Below are 22,052 nucleotides of genomic sequence, written 5' to 3'. Positions count from 1 at the left end.
CTTTTAAAAGAACAGCTGATTTTTCTTTTTTAGAAACTTTTTTTTTTTTTTTTGATATTAATCAATAAACATTTTCTATGGGTTCTAAAAATTAACTCCAGAACACTAATTATCCACATTATAATCTGATTTAAATAAGAAATAATGGACTGGATGGATCTCTATATCTTCTTCTACTTATTTCAGGGAATTCTTCAGCAGACATTTCATTAACTTTGTGTTGAAACATCACCTGCAGAAACTGACTTCACCTGAAGAAAGTTGCTCCACCCTGCCGGGTTGCAGACAGACTGTCTGCTACATGTCTGTAATGTACCACTGCATGTGGCCGTGGAGCGGGAAGCAGACTTTTATTATTATGTTATTATGTTTTGTGAATCCATTTTTTATTTCAATGAGGCTTTTTGACAGTTGACCTTTTGCTCGCTGTAGATCCGCCCTGCTCTGTTACATAATTGTTGATGAGACCAACACAACTCCAGTCTCTCTACACTACAGTATGTTGGTCTCTCGGGATCCAGGCTGCAGGATCTGCAGAGTGACAATGAGTTTAATTGCTTTTCTGAACCAGGGGTAAAACAGAGCATAGATCAGTGGGTTTAGACAGGAGTTAAAATAAAACAGAAATAACAAAAATGTTGCAACTGTATGATTCATCATGTTAACATCAACAAGAGAGTAACAGTAATATGGGCATAAACATGATAAATATACAATGACAAGAATACCAAGAGTCCTGGCTGCTTTCAGCTCAGATTTCTTTGATAAAGTCACTGCATGGTGGACTGTAACAGCTGTAATGTGAGAGCGCATGGCGCGAGCCTGAGACACAGCCACCACAAATACTCTCATATACAGAACTATGATCACAGTAACTGGAAATATGAAGGTCAAAATTAGATCAACAGTGACTGTAATATAGTTGTATTTAGGCACACATTCTCCAAAGCAGGAATTAGCCGTGTCTGGTTGATTCAGCTCATCTTTCACGTAGAACATACTGAAGACAAAAGACCAAAGCCAACAAAGACAAACACAGTATTTGGTTCTTGTTGAAGTGATTATTTTGGAGTAATGCAGAGGGTAACAAATAGCCATGTAGCGGTCAGCTGATATGAAAGCAATTGTGCTGATTGAAGTAGTGAGAGTTTGACAGGCCAGATGCCAATATAAAGCACACACGATATCCCCAAAAATCCAGCAGGATGTGTATCTAAAGATTTCTCCTGGCATCAACACAAGACCTACAAGTAAGTCAGAAACAGCCAGAGAGAGGATGAGGATGTTAGTAGGTGTGTGAAGCTGCCTGGAAGGAGACAGAAAAACATTAAGTACCAACAAATTATGTTAAAATATCAGCAATGAAAAGTTTACATAATCAAATTATGTTAATATAACCATATAACATTATTCATAGACTTTCATATAGTTTAGATTCTACTTAGAAGTTAATCTCTGCCTGAAGTGGGAGACTGAGATGATGACGAGCAAGTTGATGGCTATGGTGGTCAGAGAGATGAAGAACAGCAAGAGTTTCAGGAGCACAGTTTCAGACCAGCGAAGTGTCGGCTTCCTGCAGGACATGTTGAATAGTTGTGGAAAGCAGAGTTCAGCTCCGTCCTGGAGCTCCATCATCAGACAGCTGCAGCTCCAGCAGCTCTCTGACCTAAACTCTGTCCTAAAGCTGATTTATCTTTTCCAATCGTCCCTCCTCTCTCCACCTTTATTCTCTGTAGAACACTGTCATCACTCTTACCTCACATTACACAACTTTTTGTTGTCTTAGAAACCAGTTCACTCTCTAAACATCTTTTTTTTTTCCATCTCTGAGTTATGACTATGTCTATGCAGGGAAATAACTTCTGGTATATTACACATTACAAACAAATAAAGATTTATGAAAGAAACTATATGTGAAAACTATATAAACCCATATTATAACCATAATGTGTCAGCAGGGTTTTGGGAAAGATTAAAAAATAAAAAATTTTACTCTTCAACAATAATATTACAGCCTTCCAAATTTGGTACCATGTGACAGAAAGATATGTTTGTTTCTTGTGTTGCCCTACTACTTCCTGGTTAGAGAGCCAATCATGTTTCAGCACCTGACGATACCTGAGAATTGACATTCAACAAAGCAGAGAGAATACAGTGTGTTTGGCATAATATGAATGCACTTTAAAACTGGTGTGAACCAAAGAATCAAACTTTGGTTTACCTGAAAACCGGCGTCCTTGGTTCACTCGCAGGTGTCCCCTGCTGCGGTTCACCTGCCTTGTGAAATCAAATGAGTTCTAGTTAGGAGAATTTGATATTATTCAAACATATGTCTTGTTTACAAAATCCTCCATGGTCGGGCTACCCCCATACTCTGTAACTTTACTTACTCAGACTCACTCCGGATGACAAGGGGTGACAAGACGGGACTGTATCATTCCATCTCAGACATGTGCTTTCTGTCAGTCCTCCTTCTCAATAAGACCCTTGAAGCAGTGAAACTCTATTCCAAGTCATATCAGAAAACCAGTAAAAAAAGTGGCTTACTGATACCTACATTGTTACTCTTAATATGTTTTTCATTTTTTCATCCTGATGTTGCATGAACCTATGATATATGTTTCTTGTAGGTTTGTTACTGATTATGTACTATTTTAGTAATTGTCTACATGTGTGTGTTCATAGTGTATTTTTATAATGTTTTATCAGTCAGGTAGCCTTGTAAGATCTGGCCAGGGACTACGGGTGAAAATTAGCCTTTTGGCTAACCCTGACATATTTACACTGATTTTTATCTTTGTTTCTTAACATGTGCTGTCCCTGTTAAATAAATAAAATGAAAAAAAAAGAAAAAAATGGACCCAGTAAAACAAGTAGAATGCTTGACAGCGCAACATGTTGAGTATCTGGCTTCCTTTCCTGCTGCTCATTCGAGACAGGTTTTTGTGAAAACTGCATTAGGTTTGAGCACCAAATTAAACTCCATGTACCATTTCATCCACATAAAAGCAAAAATGATTTAGAGGTTACCACAATAAACCATATCAGTGCTACAGCACCATGCAGCCATGCAGTGAACAAACACATCTTAATGTTTCACATTAGCACGTTAGTATAAATAATGTTCTTTTTACTTGCATTGGACACTGGTAAAAAACATAGTTTGGTGAGGCTTGAGATGGACCATATAACAGCTTTTTAACTTTATCCCTTGCATCCATGTTTACTGACGTCACATATCTGCTGTAAGCTTTACACAGTCAATGTTTAACAACGCTGCCGTGGCTTTTTTTTTTTCTACCGCATAATAGGGATATGGGATAGGTCCAGCTCCCCCCCGGCCCTGGATATGTTGTTCTAATTAAACACTATAAAAAATGAATGCATGTTTTTATGTTTGGCTTGGTAATGCCTCAGCGTTGATGATGTGTTGTTGTTATACATCAGCTGCTGAGGACAGAGCAAACACTGCACCAGTAAAATCACCAGGTCTGCTGAAACTTTCAGCAGTTTTTAAATCAGGGTTAAAATTTTTCTATTTGCTTCCTTCATTCAGAACAAATGTTAATTCCCCACACTGGAACTTTAGTTTGTGATGTTTATCTATTTTATTTAGTTTTCTCTTTCTTTCTTTCTTTTATTTAATTTCTTTTATTTTTTAAATCTGTTTTTAATGCACAGCTTTCTGTATCCCGCTGTGATGCTTTTAATGTAAAGCACTGAATTGTCTTGTACATGAAATATGCTATGTAAATAAATTTGCCTTGCCTTTATTCTTTCACTTTTTAATTTATTGGCAACTGAGTTTTTATTGTCGGAATGACAGACCCGTATCTTGGAAATAATTTACCTAATTAGGGGTATCAATTTAAAATTTCCACACTTATGATCTTTTCTGTAATCCATCACAACATAATAAGACACTAGCTAAATAGCTATATATTAATATTAATCATGAATAATCACCATTTGTGAGTTTTTATATGCCGATGCATAGCCAATGCTACAAATATTTAGTGTTAACTGACCTTCTCTTGGGTAAACATCAGATGTCCAATGGTCAGTAAATGCAGCATGTAATGAACTTGTTCACCATCATCTTTACCATGTTCTAGATCATAATTCAGAATGTCATCATCTTATAAATATCTCCATGGTGATAATTTCTGTCATTAAAGCCACCAAATGTGTTGACTGACGTTAAAGTACAGCTGAAGCAAAAACCCTGTCTACCACCTGCCAGCTACTGTGTTAGAGAAGGTCCAGCCAAAAACAATACTATGGGGTAAATACATGACTGTGTGAACCATGAACTGCTAGTTTCCTCCTTCTCAGCCATAAACAAACGCAACAAGAGAGAAAAGGTTATCAGCTGATCACCATCATGATGCACTGAACATGAGAGGAGAGAGAGGAAGCAGCTGCTGTACAAGCAGATACCCAGAGAGCCACTAGAACTGACACGTTGGTGCACAATGCAGGATAAATTTAAAAAAGAATGCGGGAAAAATGCGGGTGTGGCTCATCTTTTCCATTTCGCCAGAGAAATGATGGATGTATTGGGCTTGTCATGCCGTTAATTGTGTTAAAAATATTAACGTAATTAACTACATAAATTAGTTAAGACCTGTAACTCATTATTTTTGACAGCCCTAATATAGCAGAGGACTAGTGAGCATCAGGGCTACTATTCAAGATGAAACATTCAAGCATTCAAGCTCCATGGGTACATCAGGAAGATGGCCCCAAAGGATGAAGCGCTGGAGCAGAGACGTAGACCAAGGCGTCACTGCTGCTGGACCTACGCGTGCGCTGTGACTGTAGCATGTCTCACCACCTTGTCCTTTGCATTATTCGTTTGCGTGATGATAAATACCACCTGCTGTACCTATATTCCTGATGAAGTTAATGGAGATGTGGCGCAGGCAATGGCTGGCCTGTAGAATCTCAGGGACAGTATGGCTGCAGATCGTGCGCCACCCCCTGAGTGGGGTTTCTGGTCATGGCTTACTAGTGGACCATGGTGGACTGTGATATTAAGGGTGTGTGCTCCATTCCTATCAGTATTGATTCTGTTTTGCATTCTGATTTCTTGTGTGATTCCATGTCTTAAATCCATGATTTCTCGAGCAATTTCACATGCTTATGCGCAACAACTTATGTTGTCACGGGAGTATGCTCCACTCCCAGTTGATGCTACAGACAGAGGTCTGTAATGTTCACTGTTATGATGCCTGTATTGAAAATGTGAAGACAAGTGATACAGTCTGATGCTTTGAAAAGTGGACTTCGTTTTATATTTGCATTTCTTCACATATTTTTGATTTATGTTTTGATTTATGTTTGGTTAATGCTTAGAATTGATAACTTTAAATGTCAAACAGGAGGGAAATGTTAGAGTAAGCAGAAGTTGACAGTTTAAAGTTAACAGTTTAAAGTTTCTCCCTTAAGGATGGGTAATGATTTGCGGTCTCACCCACCCTGCAGAGGACAGGATGTGGTGGTCACAACTCTGTGTGATAAGGGTCATAAAGTGTTGTATGCTGATGTGTTTCCCTGTTTGAAGTTTGCGAGAACTTTGCTTGCTCTACTGAAGTGTGATAGCTGCTCAATAAAAAGGGTGCACTGGGGTTGAGACTTCTGAGTTGACACCAGACACTCTCTGAGTGCTGAACCACCGTCTCTCCCCATCGCAATGAAGCTGACTTCACTCTGAGTTCTTTGTGTCTTATTCTATGATGGAAAAATACCCATCATATACATGTGTATTTTGTTCCATTTTCAGAGAAATAAATAAGGCTTTATTCTGCCAGATGTCATTGAAGGGCAGTGGTTCAATTTAATTCCTGTGTGTGGCAGAAAAGAGTCTTACACAAACATTTATTTTTCCTCTTCTTCGATTTGACTTTTGAGGTTCATGACAAAAAAAGTCTCACTTGGATGACCAGAATACTTTTTTGCTCTTGTCCGTGAGGACTTCCATAGTCAGTTGGGACACAATACAGAGGTGTCACAGTGTCACAATGACCCCTGAAGTTCAATCAGATGTGTTGGAGCATGGAAACAACAAAAACCTGCAGGAAAGTTACCCTCAAGGACTGAAGTTTGACACCTAGCGTATTAGTAGTTGTTCTATCACTGCACATGTGAGGACGTGGTTAAATATAGACAAGAAATGCTTTGTTTTATAGGAAGACTGTATCTTTCATAAAGTTTGAATGGCTACAATAAGAAAAACAGTTTCCAATCATTACTTGGAGAATTTTGCTATTATTCACCATTGTAAGTATTCTTCTTTTACTGGTATTAAGTTGTGAAATCACATATTAAGAGCTTTGGTGGTAGTTGTATTTGTTCTAGTAAAGGTAGGACTAACTGGGACAAAGCTGCTTTTTTGTCCCAGATTATCCCTGATGACAAGACAGTTTTCACTAAACCAGAAGAGACAGAATATCATGGCAACTAGTCTGTAATCAACTGCCAATCTGTAAGTAGCTGACAAACAGTCCCAGGCTGTCAACAAACAACATAGGCTACAACTGGATAAACAAACACCTGGAGATGAAGATGCAGTGTTTGTCATGTGTCCAATGGAGACCAAGTAATCTGAAGGGGAGGAACAACTACGACTGCCAGAAAGAGATAAATAAGCTGCGTGAGCGCTGAAAGCTTTAGACAGGGAGCTGTCAGCTCTGCAGCTCCTGCTGTCCTCCTCTCTCAGATGATGGAGACGGAGGAAAAAGTGGAACTCTGCTTTCCAGAACTCCTCAACACCTCCTGCAGAAAGCCGACTCTTCCCTGGTCTGAAGCTGTGCTTGTTAACACTCTGCTGTCGTTGTTCTCTCTGATCACTGCAGCTCTCAACCTGCTGGTCATCATCTCAGTCTCCCATTTCAGGCAAAGATCCACATCCTAATAAACCTTTGTGTTATTTGTGAGAACAGAGAACTCTATAACAGGATGCTTTGGTTGTTTTGAACCGCCTTACTTTAACTTTAACATCAGTTGAAGTGTTTCACGTTGTGACATGATATGGAGATAAAATCATGATGAAACATGAATGCATTGAGTTACTTCGGTTTCATGGTTCCTAGTATTGTGTCTGCTGTCTTAGTATCATACAGGATGTCTGACCAGAGCAACATCATTTTCAATGTGAGAGGTCTGACATGTGATTTATCTTCTCTGACTGTTCAGATGTCATACATGTGTCTAAGATGAAGATTTGACTTGTTTTAGAAGCTGCTGACAAACTGCCATCATGTAGATTTTGGTTTAGTTGATTAACTGATGCCTTTCTGTTTCCTTTCAGGCAGCTCCACACACCCACCAACATCCTCCTCCTCTCTCTGGCTGTCTCAGACTTTCTGGTGGGTTTCCTGCTGATGCCTTCTGAAATCTTTAGAAAATCTTCCTGCTGTGTTTCTTGGGGACCTCTTGTGTTCTATCTATTATTATTTGTCCTACATCATCACCAGCGCTTCGATAGGAGACATGGTGCTTATATCAGTGGACCGCTATGTGGCTATTTGTGACCCTCTGCATTACCCCACCAGAATCACATTGAGAAGAGTTAAACTCTCTGTCTGTCTGTGTTGGTTCTTCTCTCTTCTTTACACCTGTGTCATATTAACGGAGGACCTGAGAGACCCACAGCAACATGATTCCTGTTATGGAGAATGTGTACTTTTCATGGATTACAGTTTAAAAGTTATTGACCTTATTATAACATTTATTGTTCCAGTTTTTATTATTGCAGTTCTGTACATGAATGTATTTGTGGTTGCTGTGTCTCATGCTCGGGCCATGCGCTCTCAGCTCATAAATGTCAGCCACCAGGCTTCAGTGACTGCAACAAGAAGGAAATGTGAGTTAAAAGCAGCCAGGACTCTTGGTGTTCTTGTAGTTGTGTTTCTAATATGTTTCTGCCCACATCATTTTTTCATACTTACAGAGGATAATATGTTGGAAAGTTTTTTTGCATCCCTTATTTACTATCTGTTATATCTGAACTCCTGTCTAAATCCTGTGATCTATTCAATGTTTTACCCCTGGTTCAGAAAAGCTATTAGACTCGTCCTTACACTGCAGATACTGCAGCCTGGATCCTCTGAGACCAAAATACTCTAAAGACACTGATGCAACTGAAGAAACAACAGCCTCAAAATGTTTGTTTAAATCCAGTGGTCTAAAAATGTAATCAAGCTTAAATGTTATTTATATGTGTGTCTCTCAATTCGTAGTAATTTCCTGTTATCTCACCCCTAAAAGATTTAAATGTCTAAAAGATAAAAACCTCTATAAGATTTAAAACCAACACCTCATTTACACACCGAAATTACAGTGTTTATCCATGACTGATTTAAAGGAGACTGTACTTAATGCTTTTATTTATAATTCTTGGATCTTGAAAAAAACATAAACAATCATGACTTTATTGAAATTTTGACAAAAATGCACCTGAGATGTGTTTGTGCTCTTCTTTGTTTATTTTACTCTATAAACACAATTTCAGTAAAATCCAAGATGGATTTTCAGGTTATTTAGGCAAACATGTGGAATATGACATGGCCAAAGATAAATATTAAACAAATACACCAATTCAATTATAATCCAGTTCAGTTTAATTCAAAGTGATACAATCATAATAATATTCAATCAAATTAATTCTAACTCACATTACTCCAGTTTATTGTAATTGTGTTCTTTCTTTCTAAGAAAGAAAAACATGCTTGGGTAAGGAAACCAAGGAACTACATAGAAACACATGCTTATTTAGTTCCCTGTCAGGCCAGCAGTTGAGAGTGGAAAGGACCAGATCCAGAACCAGGAAGAGTGGCTCTCTGCCTCAACTAGAGGTGGTTAGAGGTGGGGAGGACAGAAAAGAGGGATCAACAATTACCATACCTCTAGGTCAGACATACCTAATAATAAAGAAAAAAAAAAAGATATGCTAATGACAACAAAAATTTAATTTCTTTTTATATGGAAGGTAAAAAGCGGTAGAAGAGGGCAGAGATTAGATCAGTGCATCATGGGACATCCCCGAGCATCCTAGGCTGATGGCTAAGGATCAGCAAGCCAGTCCTAGCTATAAGCTTTATCAAATCAGAAAGTTTAAACCCTGATCTTTCTGGTTCCACAGAAAGGGGCCAAATAACTGAAGGTTCTGCCTCCAATTCTACTTTTACACCAGTAAGCCTACAGTCTGAAAATGAAGTGTTCTGTAGGGAAAATATGGAACTATGAATCTCATATTTCCATGATTCATTGCTTCACAAAGCTTTGCTTTCACCATCCCTGGTATGGTTTAAAAAATACCCACCTTGTTTACAAATGCGTGTACTGTTTAATGTTGCCTGACATCATTTCATTCAGATTTGTATTTTTGACAGTTGTTTCACAGCTGTTGTGTGATAAATTCATAAATAAGTTCATAAATTACGTTTCATATTTCTTGTAACTTGTATTCTCACAGAGAAAATACAAAATGCATTTGATGTGCAATTTTACACAGACCAAAATTTACAATTTTTTATTATTTAAGCACAACTTTAGAGGAAAACAGGAGTGTGTAGGCCTACTTGTGTAGACACGTCCTAACTGACAGCTCTGTTACACCACAGAATCACATTTCAGGCCGCAGCAAAAGAGTGGGCTGGTCAAGCCGCTATTCAGGGACAAGACTGGGCAAACAAGCTCAACCGGTTTTTCAATAGACTGAACTCTGTCCCCTCTCCCAATCTTACCATCAACCAGGCTCCCACCTTTTCATTCATCTCCTCTCAGCTGCATCATTTAAAGCTGTTACATACTCTGCTAGAACCAAGAACTCTTTTCTTGTACTCGACGCCACAAGAACAAAATTAGATCATTTTTCTCTCGCAGACGTAAGTGGTGACAATTTTGTGGCTTGTTCACGATGCATCAGCTGTGCAGAACTTTCTTCTTGGGTCTCCAACAAGTCTTTTGTGACTAGTCGGATATTTGAGGTGGGTGTTAACGCAGAAAGGAAAGAAGCAGAAAGTTTTGGCCTCTGCATTTCCCCTGATGCAAACGGCTAGTTTTAATGAACAGCTGGTTGAGGTGATGAGAAAGTACGTAAATGTATACAATGATCTGTGTGGTATTGGGTCCCAAAAAAAGCCCACCCTATAGGGACCAAGCTACTATAAATCCATCGCCCCGACCTCCCATCTGATGAAAGCTGTGTAGAACAGGGGTCGGCAACTACATTTGGGGCCCTACTTTTTCTGACCAACTAAATGGTGGGCCAAAATATTATACACACACACATATATATGTGTATATATATATATATATATATATATATATTTATATATATACACACACACACACACACACACACAGGGGCAAAAAGTATTTTTCGGCCACTGATTGTACAAGTTACCCCACTTAAAAAGATGAGAGGTCTAATTTTGATCATAGGTACACTTCAACTATGAGAGACAGAATGTGATAAAAAAAAATCCAGGAAATCACATTGTATGATCTTTAAAAAATGTATTTGTAAATTCTTGTCTAAAATAAGTGTTTAGCACCTACAAACAAACAAGAACTCTGGCCCTCACAGACCTGTGACGTCTTCAAGAAGCTCTTCTATCTTCCACTCATCCTCATTACCTGTATTACCTGTTTGAACTTGTTATCTGTATAAAAGACACCTGTCCACACCTTCAAACAGTTAGACTCCAATCTCCGCCATGGCCAAGACCAGAGACCTGTCCAAGGACACCAGGGACAAAACTGTAAACCTGCACAAGGCTTGGAATGAGCTTGTCTACAATTGACAAGCAGCTTGGTGAGGAGAGAGCAACTGTTGGGGCATTTATTAGAAAATGGAAGAAATACAAGATCACTGACAATCTCCCTTGACCTGGGGCCCCATGCAAGATCTCACCTTGTGGGGTATGAATAATCTTGAGAATGATGAGGAATCAGCCCAGATCTACACGGGGGAAATTGGTCAATGACCTAAAGAGATCTGGGACCACAGTCACAAAGGTAACTCTTAGTAACACACTATGTCATCACACATGTCCAGGCCTGTCTAAAGTTTGCCAGTGACCATCAGGATTATCCAGAGGAGAATTGGGAGAATGTCATGTCGTCAGATGAGACCATAATAGAACTTTTTGGTATAAGGTTAAGGGAATTTTATTTATTTCACTAAGATGGTGTTGCTATATCTGGTGGTACACCATGCATGCCGCTTGGTTTAGAAGCTACTCAAGTCTTCATGTAACCTTGAAAAATAGAAAATGGCAGGGAACTTGAAAACAAACTGATTCCATGATTGATACATAATTCATTCATAATCCTACATGAGGTATCTGTTGCAGACACTCTCAGGCTCTGTAGACATTTTTGCACCATTTCCACAAAAATACCTGTGAACTATTGATAATATTACATTTGTGGTTTATTGGCATATTTTGTAATGACTTAAGAAAAACATTTTATATTTCATTTGTTATTATTTTAATAATGCCAATTAATTGAAAGCAATAATAATTGGTACACATGCAATGTTAGGTGACCAGACTTCCCCTTTTACCTGGACATTTCCTCGTTTTGAGAACTAAAAATAAATAAATAAATAAATAAATAAATAAAATGAGTCCAGCAGGAATTTAAAAATCCTTTGGGATCATGATTCTTATTGTGAAATGCCCTTCAACATCTTAATACAGGCATTTACTGATGTTTTACCTGCCAAAAACATTACTGCAGGATGTCTCTTGTAAACAAATTGACCTTAAAATTACCAGATTTCTTTTTAGAGGGTTATATTGAAGACGGACCAAGTGGTCAGGGGCCATTGGTGGCTTATACAATATTCTGATAACTTGCACGTTTCTGTACTCGGCCCTATACCACCTGAAACAACTGATAGTTTTACTACAGAACAACATTTTCAAAGCTTTGTTTGATAGCATATAAAATTAGATTTTGCATTTAAATTTGGCTTTGAGATCGACTTGTCCACCTTGCCTCTTGCCTAGTAGCTGCAGGGACGGACTCCAGCCCCAGAGACCCTGCACTGGAACAAGTAAGTAAAGAAAATGGATGGATGGAGTAAGAATGGATCTTTACAGCATGTTGTAGTTCTTTCAAAGAGAAATTAGCAGAGGTTGTAGGTCTACATTCTCTGTCATAACAGTTGCATACAGTGTAATATGATGGGTGTTTGCAGGTTCTTGCAGTCTGCTCCACAGCCTGAGAATCGCTCTGAATCCTGCATCTCCCAGGTTTGAAGTTAGTCTGGTCCTAAAAGTTGTCATTTCAGTCAGTGAAGGCACTATTAAATGTGTGTGTGTGTGTGTGTGTGTGTGTGTGTGTGTGTGTGTGTGTGTGTGTGTGTGTGTGTGTGTGTGTGTGTGCGCGCACACGTGTGTGATCCTACTTGAGAGGTGGTTAAGGACTGCTTTTTCTTTATGACCAGGCAGCATTTTCCGATGTGCTGTGCGAGATGTAGAGATACAGAATATGCTGACAGCTGCCCTGCAATCAACTGCCAATCACTCTGTAAGAAGCTGACAAACAGTCCCAGGCTGTCAACAAACAACATAGGCTACAGTTGGATAAACAAACACCTGGAGATGAAGATGCAGTGTTTGTCATGTGTCCAGTGGAGACCAAGTAAACCAAAGGGGAGGAACAACTAGGACTACCAAAAGAGATAAATCAGCTGCATGAGCGCTGAAAGCTTTAGACAGGGAGCTGTCAGCTCTGCAGCTCCTGCTGTCCTCCTCTCTCAGATGATGGAGATGGAGGAAAAAGTGGAACTCTGCTTTCCAGAACTCCTCAACACCTCCTGCAGAAAGCCGACTCTTCCCTGGTCTGAAGCTGTGCTTGTTAACACTCTGCTGTCGTCGTTCTCTCTGATCACTACAGCTCTCAACCTGCTGGTCATCATCTCAGTCTCCCATTTCAGGCAAAGATCCACATCCTAACAAACCTTTGTGTTATTTGTGAGAACAGAGAACTCTATAACAGGATGCTTTGGTTGTGTCGAACCGCCTTACTTTAACTTTAACATCAGTTGAAGTGTTTCACGTTGTGACATGATATGGAGATAAAATCATGATGAAACATGAATGCATTGAGTTACTTCGGTTTCAGGTTCCTAGTATTGTGTCTGCTGTCTTAGTATCATACAGGATATCTGACCAGAGCAACATCATTTTCAATGTGAGAGGTCTGACATGTGATTTATCTTCTCTGACTGTTCAGATGTCATACATGTTTCTAAGATGAAGATTTGGCTTGTTTTAGAAGCTGCTGACAAACTGCCATCATGTAGATTTTGGTTTAGTTGATTAACTGATGCCTTTCTGTTTCCTTTCAGGCAGCTCCACACACCCACCAACATCCTCCTCCTCTCTCTGGCTGTCTCAGACTTTCTGGTGGGTCTCCTGCTGATGCCGGCTCAGATCTTTAGAAAATCTTCTTGCTGGTTTCTTGGGGACCTCTTGTGTTTTCTGTATAATTGTTTTTCCTTCATCATCACCAGCGCTTCGATAGGAGACATGGTGCTTATATCAGTGGACCGCTATGTGGCTATTTGTGACCCTCTGCATTACCCCACCAGAATCACTGTGAGAAGAGTCAAACTCTCTGTCTGTCTGTGTTGGTTCTTCTCTCTTCTTTACAGCTGTGTCATATTAAAGGATGACCTGAAACAACCACGGCAATATGATTTCTGTTACGGAAAATGTGTACCTTTCATGGATTATAGTTCAAAAGTCGTTGACCTTGTGATAACATTTATTGCTCCAGTTACTGTTATTGTAGTTCTGTACATGAATGTATTTGTGGTTGCTGTGTCTCATGCTCGGGCCATGCGCTCTCAGGTCACTATTATCAGCCACCAGGCTTCAGTGACTGCAACAAGAAGGAAATCTGAGTTAAAAGCAGCCAGGACTCTTGGTGTTCTTGTAGTTGTGTTTCTAATATGTTTCTGTCCATTTTACTGTGTCTCTCTATTAGGGGATTACCTAATGAATGTATCATCTGAGTCTTATGTGGTCAATATGTTTTTCTTAAATTCTTGTATAAACCCTGTGATATATTCAATGTTTTACCCCTGGTTCCGAAAAGCTATTAGACTCATTATTACATTGAAAATACTGCAGCCTGGATCCTGTGAGACTAAAATGCTCTAGAGACACTGTGTAGAAACTACACTGAACATGATGTTCCTCTCCAATGTTCTGATTCCTGAATCATTTTAAAACAAACTCATAAATACCCAAAATGACATCATTGACCATCTGTTGTCGCAGATAAAGACAAAACTGTTCATTGCTTCATTTTTATTAATATTTTATTAATTTGGTTTATGTGATAATTCTGGGGATTTAAATCATTATGGCTATATGGAAATGTTGACTAAAATGCACTTTAGGGATGTTTGGTTTGCTCTGGATTTATTTTACTCCATGATCACCTTTTTTTGCTAAAACCGGGAGAGTAGATATTCAGGCGATGGTGTCACACATGCAGTGTTGCAATGAGAAGCAGTCGTAAGTGAACAGTTCTCTTTGGAAACTTTAATATTTAAATAATTTAAATTTAATTTAGATAACACAGATAGAGCCTAAAATGCTGTAAGAGTTTCCTTCATGTGTCTTTAAAAATCTCTGTCAATAATGAAATGCTCATTTTAATGACTCTTTGATTTATTCTTGATTCTTATACAGTTTAATTAAACTTTCAGTTTTATTTGCATTGCACAAATTAATGTCATCTCAGGGCACTTTAGGTATAATCGAGTTGAGCCAATCTATTGTGATCCAATCTGTATTCACACCATAGCGCCACAGATAGCATGTGGACAAAGTAAAAGACTGACATCTGCAGGCCACTTTATGTACAGGCCACTTTCAGCCTGACTTGTAAATATTCATTGTGTTTACATGATTATGCACATACTTATTTTGTACCTAACATCACTCAGTTTCACACCATTATATCTCACTTTACTCTGTTTTTATTGTTTATGTTCATTTCATATGAAATTTAAGTCCTCAAATTTCCTTTGGAATCAATAAAGTATCTATCTATCTATCTATCTATCTATCTATCTATCTGTCTGTCTGTCTGTCTATCTATCTATCTGTCTGTCTGTCTGTCTGTCTGTCTGTCTGTCTGTCTGTCTGTCTGTCTGTCTGTCTGTCTGTCTGTCTGTCTGTCTATCTATCTATCTATCTATCTATCTATCTATCTATCTATCTATCTGACTGATTAACTGACTGACTGACTGACTGATCTATGTTTAAGAATTTTTAAAAGATGAAATGAATTTTGTAGCAATAGCTTAAGACCTTTTCATCCACAAATTCAAAATAATGTCCTTAATATAGAACAAATGTTATATTCTGTATACGTGTGGTATGAGAATGATAATTAAATATAATTATAATTATTTTAAATTATTAAATAACTTAACAATTAAAATGTTAAAATTACAGCCCTGTCTCAATCTCATAAGCTTGTTACAGTCACATGTAACAAGGTTAGACATGATGAGGTTGGGAATAAACACATGGCATGCATGACATATTACATATCCTTGAAATAACACAAGCCTTTTGTATATTTTTTCTATGTAACAGTGTTGTCGTGGACAATATCACAAGATAAATGACCAAAATATATTAAAAGAAAGTAGCTACTTGTCTGTCTCTGTCCTGCTGTCCAAAAGACTTCAGTCTTTCTCTGATGTTCATGTTCATTCAGGTCCCACCATTATTTTTATGGGGAGGCGGATCATTTGTGTAATAATGTTGAAAGCTTACTAAGGTACGAAACTAAATATTGGGATGTCTCTGTATAGCTATATACATACATTATAACACTGTTGACATAAAAATATATATTAACAGGTGATGTCAACTGAAAAAAAAAAATAGTTAAATACACCCAAAAAGGTCAGAAGAACTTATTGACTCATTGGTCAGTGTATTCAGGGCTCCTGTGTTTGGTGAAGAGAGTTACAGTGGAGGCATGATTGTCCAATAGAGAGAAGGGGAGGTGTGAGAAGGTCAGAGGCATTGGTTATATAACCAGATTTTGCACATAAGTTGGCAGAGCTGCAGCTCTGTGAAGATCCCTGAAGATGGACGTCCAGGTCAGACCAGAACTCTGCTTTCCACAGTTTTCCAACAGCTCCTGCATCAAGCCTACTTCATCACGGACTGAAGCCATAATCCTTCAAATCATGCTGTCCTCCATTTCTCTCATCACTGTGGTTCTCAACCTGCTCGTCATCATCTCAGTCTCTTACTTCAGGCAGATACAGATTTCTTCCTCTTTAATTATCTAACCATTGATTGTAGAGCTGCTACAACATGTACTGAATTATTATTATTGTATTGAATTATTAAATATTTGGATGTCTTATTGTGAATATATGAAAGCTTACTGGTCTAATGATGCTTTTCTGTCTCCTTCCAGGCAGCTCCACACACCCACTAACATCCTCCTCCTCTCTCTGGCTGTCTCAGACTTTCTGGTGGGTCTCCTGTTGATGCCAGGAGAAATCATTCGAAAAACAGCGTGCTGGTATCTTGGCGACCTCATGTGTGCTTTGTATAATTATGTGTCCTACATCATTACCTCTGCCTCAGTAGGAGACATGGTGCTCATATCAGTTGATCGGTATGTGGCCATTTGTGACCCTCTACATTATTCAAGTAGAGTCACAGAAGGAAGAGTTAAAGTCTGTGTCTGTCTGTGTTGGCTGTGCTCTGCTCTCTACAGCAGTATTATCGTTAAGGGTGACCTGACTCAACCAGGTCTGCATAATTCCTGTTATGGAGAATGTTTAATTGTTGTTGAATATATTGCAGGAACTGTTGACCTTTTTATAACCTTTCTTGCTCCGGTTTCTGTCATTGTAGTTCTGTATATGAAAGTATTTGTGGTGGCTGTGTCTCAGGCTCGTGCCATGCACTCTCATGTTACATCTGTTCCACTCAACCTCTCACTAAGTATAATAAGGAAATCTGAGCTGAAAGCAGCCAGGACCCTTGGTGTTCTGATAATTGTGTTTCTATTATGTTTTTGTCCATATTACAGCGTTTCCCTTGCAGGAGATGATTTGCTCAGTGGCTCATATGCATCCTATGTGTTTTTTCTATTCTACTTAAACTCCAGTCTGAACCCTATTATTTATGCAATGTTCTACCCCTGGTTCAGAAAAGCAGTAAAATTCATTATCACTCTTCAGATTCTGCAATCTGACTCCTGTGAGATCAACATATAGTAAGATATAACATCTAATGTATTTGTGTCTTTTTTTTTGTAGTACAAAATCAAAAATTAAAAAGGTTGAAATCTTTTCTTTTTTTGTTCATGCAGAATATTTTATTGCATCTTCATGCGTACAGACGTACACCTTTGCTGTTTCATTTTTATCAGAAAGTTCAGTTTAGTCAAATAGAAATAAATATAAATACTTTTGCTGCAGTTGGGTAAACTGTCTTATGAAAAAACTGGAAAGTGGAAAAAAGGGCTTGCAGCACTGGCTGACTGCTCCTGACCACATCCTCCTTCCAGGACCTGTGCAAACTATTGCAGATAAGGACAGTTTGATCAATACCAGGCTAAAGCTGTACCATCATTTCACCTGCCACTGCTTCCTAAATCACATCTCCCACCTTCTCACAACTACTGAGCTGGTCCTGTGCACACCACCACATCATTTAACTAAGACTGCTTAACTGGTTTACTGTTTTTGCTTATGAACAGACTGTCACTTCAACAAAACTGAATGTGTAAAGCAAATTTAGCAGATCAGAAACTTGTCCCTGCTACATTTATAAGCACACAAAGTCTCAGCCACTTTACCTCACTTAAACTATCTTACTAAAAATTCTAAAATATAATTAGGTTACCACAGTGGCATCATCGTTTTATATGTGGGATAGAAGATTTAAAAAAAATAAAATTTAACATGTGTTTTTTCAAAAGTGTTGCATCTGGTCTCTTGACAATTCTTACAAACATAATAGATGTGCAGATCCAAAGAAATATTGCTGACTATTTTCAGAATCAGCATCAGTGTCAGTATACTTTATTAATCCCAGAGGAAATTGTGTGCACACAGTCGCTCCATACGACATAAAGAAAGAATAAGATAAAGATAGAAATTATAATAAGATAAATTACGAGAAAAATTACAAATTAGTTACAATAATCTATATAAACATATGGGATAAATCCTGACAGTGAGTAATATGTACAGTTTTATCAGTATGATAAACAGTCAAATGTAAATGCAAATGTATAACAGTGGATGTTGTTGCTATATGGAGGAGTTGTACAGTTTGATGGTCACAGGCAGGAATTTTTTCCTGTGTTGTTCAGTGGAGCATTTAGGTGGTATCAGTCTCTCACTAAATGTACTCCTGTGACTGATCAGCAGGTTGTGAAGCGGGTGGGAGGTATTGATCACTATTGTCTTTATTATGGACAACATTCTCCTTTGAGACACCACTCCCAGAGTCCAGCTCCACCCCCACAATGTTACAGGCTTTGTGGATCAGTTTGTTTGTGTCTGCAACCCTCAGCGTGCTGTCCCAACAACTAGCTGCAACAGTATAGAGGATAGCACTGGCCACAACTGACTCATAAAACATCCTAAGCAGTGTTTGGCAGATGTTAAACGACCTTAGTCGCCTCAAAAAATAGAGATGGCCCTGGCCCTTCTTAAAAAGTGCGTTAGTGTTCTTAACCAAGTCCAGATTTTTGTCAATATGCACTCCACGGTATCTGTAATCCTTCACCACTTCCACATTGATGCCCTGTATTAAAACAGGTGTCACTGGTGTTTTGAATCTCCTAAAATCCACAATCAGCTCCTTAGTCTTTGTTACATTAAGCTGCAGGTGGTTCTGCTCACACCATGTGACAAAGGAGTCCACAGCAGCTCAATATTCCACCTCATCTCTTCAACTGATACATCCAACTACAGCAGAGTCATCAGAGAACTTCTGAGGGTGGCAGGTCTCTGTGCAGTAGATGAAGTCAGATGTGTAGAGGGTGAAAAGAAACGGGGGAGAGGACAGTCCCTTGTGGTGCTCCAGTGTTGCTGACCACTGTGTCTGACATACAGTGCTGCAGGCGCACACACTGTGGTCTTCTGGTCAGGTAGTCCACAATCCAGGACACAAGTGAATAATCAACCTGCATTGCTGTCAGCTTCTCACCCAGGAGGGTCGGCCTGATGGTATTAAATACACTGGAAAAGTAAAAAAATATAACCTTCACAGTGATTGCCAGCTGGTCCAGGTGGGTGTAGACACGATTGAGCAGGTAGATGATGACATCCTCAACTGTGAGACGATGCTGGTATGCGAACTGAAGGGGGTCTATATGTAGTCTAACCATGGGTCGGAGTTGATCCAGTATCAGTCTCTCAAGGGTCTTCATGACATGCAAAGTCAGTCCCACAGGTCTGTAATTTTGGGGGCCACTGGGACATGGGGTCTTTGGTACAGGAACAAGGCACAATGTCTTTGACTGCACTGGGACTCTGTAGACTCAGACACATCATGAAGATGTAGTGTAAGACTCCACCGAGCTGGGAGGCACAGGACACAGGGACTCACCCCATCCGGTCCTGCTGCTTTGCCTGAGTTTAGTCTTCTCTGTTATTTCTCAACCTGATTACATGTGAAGTTGACAGGTGAAGGAGGATTGTCAGGTCTATCACTGGAGGCAGGGGTGCAGTAAGGAGAGGGAGGGAAACAAAGTGATGTGGCTTCCTCCTGATGAGTTAGAAGGGGGCTGAGCAGTCGCAGCAGAGTCAGATCTGTTTAAAACCATATTCAGCTCATTAGCCCTGTCCTGATCACCTTCAGCTCTTCTGCTGTTGGATGGTCTGAAACCAGTGATGGTCTTCATACCACTCCAAACCTCTCTCATGTTGTTTTGTTGGAGTTTCCACTCCAGCTTTCACCTGTAATTGTCCTTAGCGTCCCTGATTTTGACTCTCAGTAAGCTTTGGATTGTTATCACCTCCTCTCTGTCTCCAGCCCTGAAAGCCCTCTTCTTCAGGAGGGCTTTGATGTCTTTTGTCACCCACGGCTTGTTATTTGGGTAACAATAGACTATCTGTGTTGGGACAATGCTATCAGTACAGAAATCTATGTAGTGTGAAATACACTCAGTGAGCCCATCAATGTCCTCACCGTGGGGTTCACAGAGTGCTGTCGCTTCAAAGGATCTCTGTAATTTCTCCAAGGCCTTCTCCAACCATCTCCTAAAGGTGGATTTATGATTGTGCAACCTCTACATCTGCATAACCGCCGTAGGCGCTGCATAGGTCCACATAGGCTTGACATGCACCTCTTCCAGACCTGACAAGCACTCCTGCTGTCTTACACGGGGGTACTCCCTTGTGATTGGTCAGTTTGGAAATTTCACATGTTGCCTAATATAGGGATCTTCTCGCTGAATTTATGTGGTAACCACCGTTTTCAAAAACAATAACCAGTGGATCAAGTTGATGAGAGGCTGATCGAATTATTTCTTTGTTTTCTTCCACAAGCTAATAAAGACATTGAACCATACTACACTCCATTCTTGTTTTAAAACAAAAAAATACCACTGAACAAAAGTGAACCATCAAAAGAACTCTGACCTGGTAAATTTACCGGCGTTAGCTACCCCGTAACCGACGGCATGCAGACGCCGCGTGAGCATAAATCTGTCTTAACAACCCTTGCGGTTACCGGCTGCCTCTTTACAGCAAGCATATAACATGAAGAAAGATTAATGAGGTTTTGTCCTGATCTACTCAGTGGGGGGAGGAACTATAGGAATTGTTAGTATTTGCATACAACAAGTCTAAAGTCTCTCCTTTCTGGTGGGACAGTCCACGTACTGCACAAAGTTTGACAGTGTAGTATCCATGGTGACATGGTTGAAGTCACCCGAGATCACAATGAAAGCACTCGGCTGTTGAGTCTGTAACCGGGCTATGGTAGCATGAACAGTGTCACATGCAGCAATGGGGTTTGCAGAAGGAGGAACATGAACAGCCACTAGGATGACATGGAAAAATTCCCTAGGCAAATAATATGGTCTGAGTCCAATAGCACACAGTTCAACGTTCAGTCCACAGCTTCGTTCTTTGATGGTTATGTGGGCGGGATTACACCACCGGCTGTTGACAAGAGCGGCAAGCAGTGTGAAAGCACGCTATGGCTACGTTGTCATCGGGGAAATTCTGAAAACTCCCCATGAAAGCAAAAGTTCTACCACAACAAAGAGTACAAAAACTCTCAACTCACATATTGAGAGGGCAGCTACTTATGGCCAATAGAGTCTCTTTTAAAAAGAGTTAAAAAGAGTTTAAATGAGTTAAAAAGTACGGAAAGGGCAGGAGCGACTAAAAAAGGTTGCATGCCTGTTAACGCATGCACACTGAAGAAGCACATACAAAAAAAAAAACACAAAAAAAAAAACACATTTCACACTTCTGTGTTGTTCCTAATGGGACCATTATAATTCAGACAAGCCCAAATATTAGCAAAGGGCACCAATCAAGCTCCATGTTAATTTATTTCAGGTTTATTTTCAGTAAGAGATATTTTTGACAATCTTCAGTTCTTTGAGGTTGGACATCTCCATATGAAGCTTGAAAATGGGGTTCATAATGATGACGGAAATGTTGTGAAAAAATTAAATAATTTTAAAAAGTGTTTTAGTCATAACTGTAGTCAACCCATGTGGTGTTCAGCCAACCAGGAAATGAGAAAGATGGTCTGATGTGGCTCAACACCCATCTGACAATCATCTAACATCACCTGTCACCTCATGTGCTTCTGTTAGATACTTCTTCCCTCAAATCATCATAATCACGAGGTGATAACAATCCTGCTTCCTAGTCACTCAACAGCATATAGTATGACCAACAACTCTAGTCAGCTGATAGAGAGGAGGGGTTAGAGGATGAAGGGCATCAGTTATCTAAGTAGAACACAGAAGCAGAGCTGTAGCTTTCTGCAGATGTAAAG

General features: G+C 39.4%; 3 protein-coding genes and 1 pseudogene across 3 annotated transcripts; 3 read left to right on the top strand and 1 right to left on the bottom strand.

Moving 5' to 3' along the window:
• Positions 1-399: 399 nt before the first annotated feature.
• On the bottom strand, positions 400-1,696 carry LOC121650228 (trace amine-associated receptor 13c-like). Its single transcript, XM_042001625.1, has 2 exons — positions 1,460-1,696; positions 400-1,306 (listed from the first exon to the last, which is right to left on the bottom strand). Exons 1-2 carry the CDS (start codon positions 1,633-1,635, stop codon positions 493-495), a joined length of 990 nt encoding a protein of 329 aa, XP_041857559.1. The 5' UTR covers positions 1,636-1,696; the 3' UTR covers positions 400-492.
• A 5,000-nt stretch (positions 1,697-6,696) lies between these two features.
• LOC121650232 lies at positions 6,697-8,130 on the top strand (annotated as a pseudogene).
• Positions 8,131-12,785: 4,655 nt separating this feature from the next.
• On the top strand, positions 12,786-14,262 carry LOC121650234 (trace amine-associated receptor 13c-like). The gene is made up of 2 exons (XM_042001630.1): positions 12,786-12,958; positions 13,373-14,262. Exons 1-2 carry the CDS (start codon positions 12,786-12,788, stop codon positions 14,187-14,189), a joined length of 990 nt encoding a protein of 329 aa, XP_041857564.1. The 3' UTR covers positions 14,190-14,262.
• A 1,673-nt stretch (positions 14,263-15,935) lies between these two features.
• Positions 15,936-17,293, top strand: LOC121650540 (trace amine-associated receptor 13c-like). Its single transcript, XM_042002095.1, has 2 exons — positions 15,936-16,317; positions 16,483-17,293. The coding sequence occupies exons 1-2, from the start codon at positions 16,145-16,147 to the stop codon at positions 17,291-17,293; spliced, it is 984 nt and encodes a 327-aa protein (XP_041858029.1). The 5' UTR covers positions 15,936-16,144.
• Positions 17,294-22,052: the final 4,759 nt, after the last annotated feature.

Source organism: Melanotaenia boesemani, chromosome 12 (genome assembly GCF_017639745.1).
Source record: "Melanotaenia boesemani isolate fMelBoe1 chromosome 12, fMelBoe1.pri, whole genome shotgun sequence".
NCBI classification, from domain to species: Eukaryota; Metazoa; Chordata; class Actinopteri; order Atheriniformes; family Melanotaeniidae; genus Melanotaenia; species Melanotaenia boesemani.
This window is presented reverse-complemented; position numbering and strand designations above follow the sequence as displayed.

Excerpts from the sequence above, each read along its gene's own strand:
- LOC121650228 (XM_042001625.1), bottom strand. The coding sequence starts at position 1,635 with ATGATGGAGCTCCAGGACGGAGCTGAACTCTGCTTTCCACAACTATTC. Across the intron at positions 1,307-1,459 it reads ATCTCAGTCTCCCACTTCAG|GCAGCTTCACACACCTACTA; the intron begins GCAGAGATTAAC and ends GTCTCCTTCCAG.
- LOC121650234 (XM_042001630.1), top strand. The coding sequence starts at position 12,786 with ATGGAGATGGAGGAAAAAGTGGAACTCTGCTTTCCAGAACTCCTCAAC. Across the intron at positions 12,959-13,372 it reads ATCTCAGTCTCCCATTTCAG|GCAGCTCCACACACCCACCA; the intron begins GCAAAGATCCAC and ends GTTTCCTTTCAG.
- LOC121650540 (XM_042002095.1), top strand. The coding sequence starts at position 16,145 with ATGGACGTCCAGGTCAGACCAGAACTCTGCTTTCCACAGTTTTCCAAC. Across the intron at positions 16,318-16,482 it reads ATCTCAGTCTCTTACTTCAG|GCAGCTCCACACACCCACTA; the intron begins GCAGATACAGAT and ends GTCTCCTTCCAG.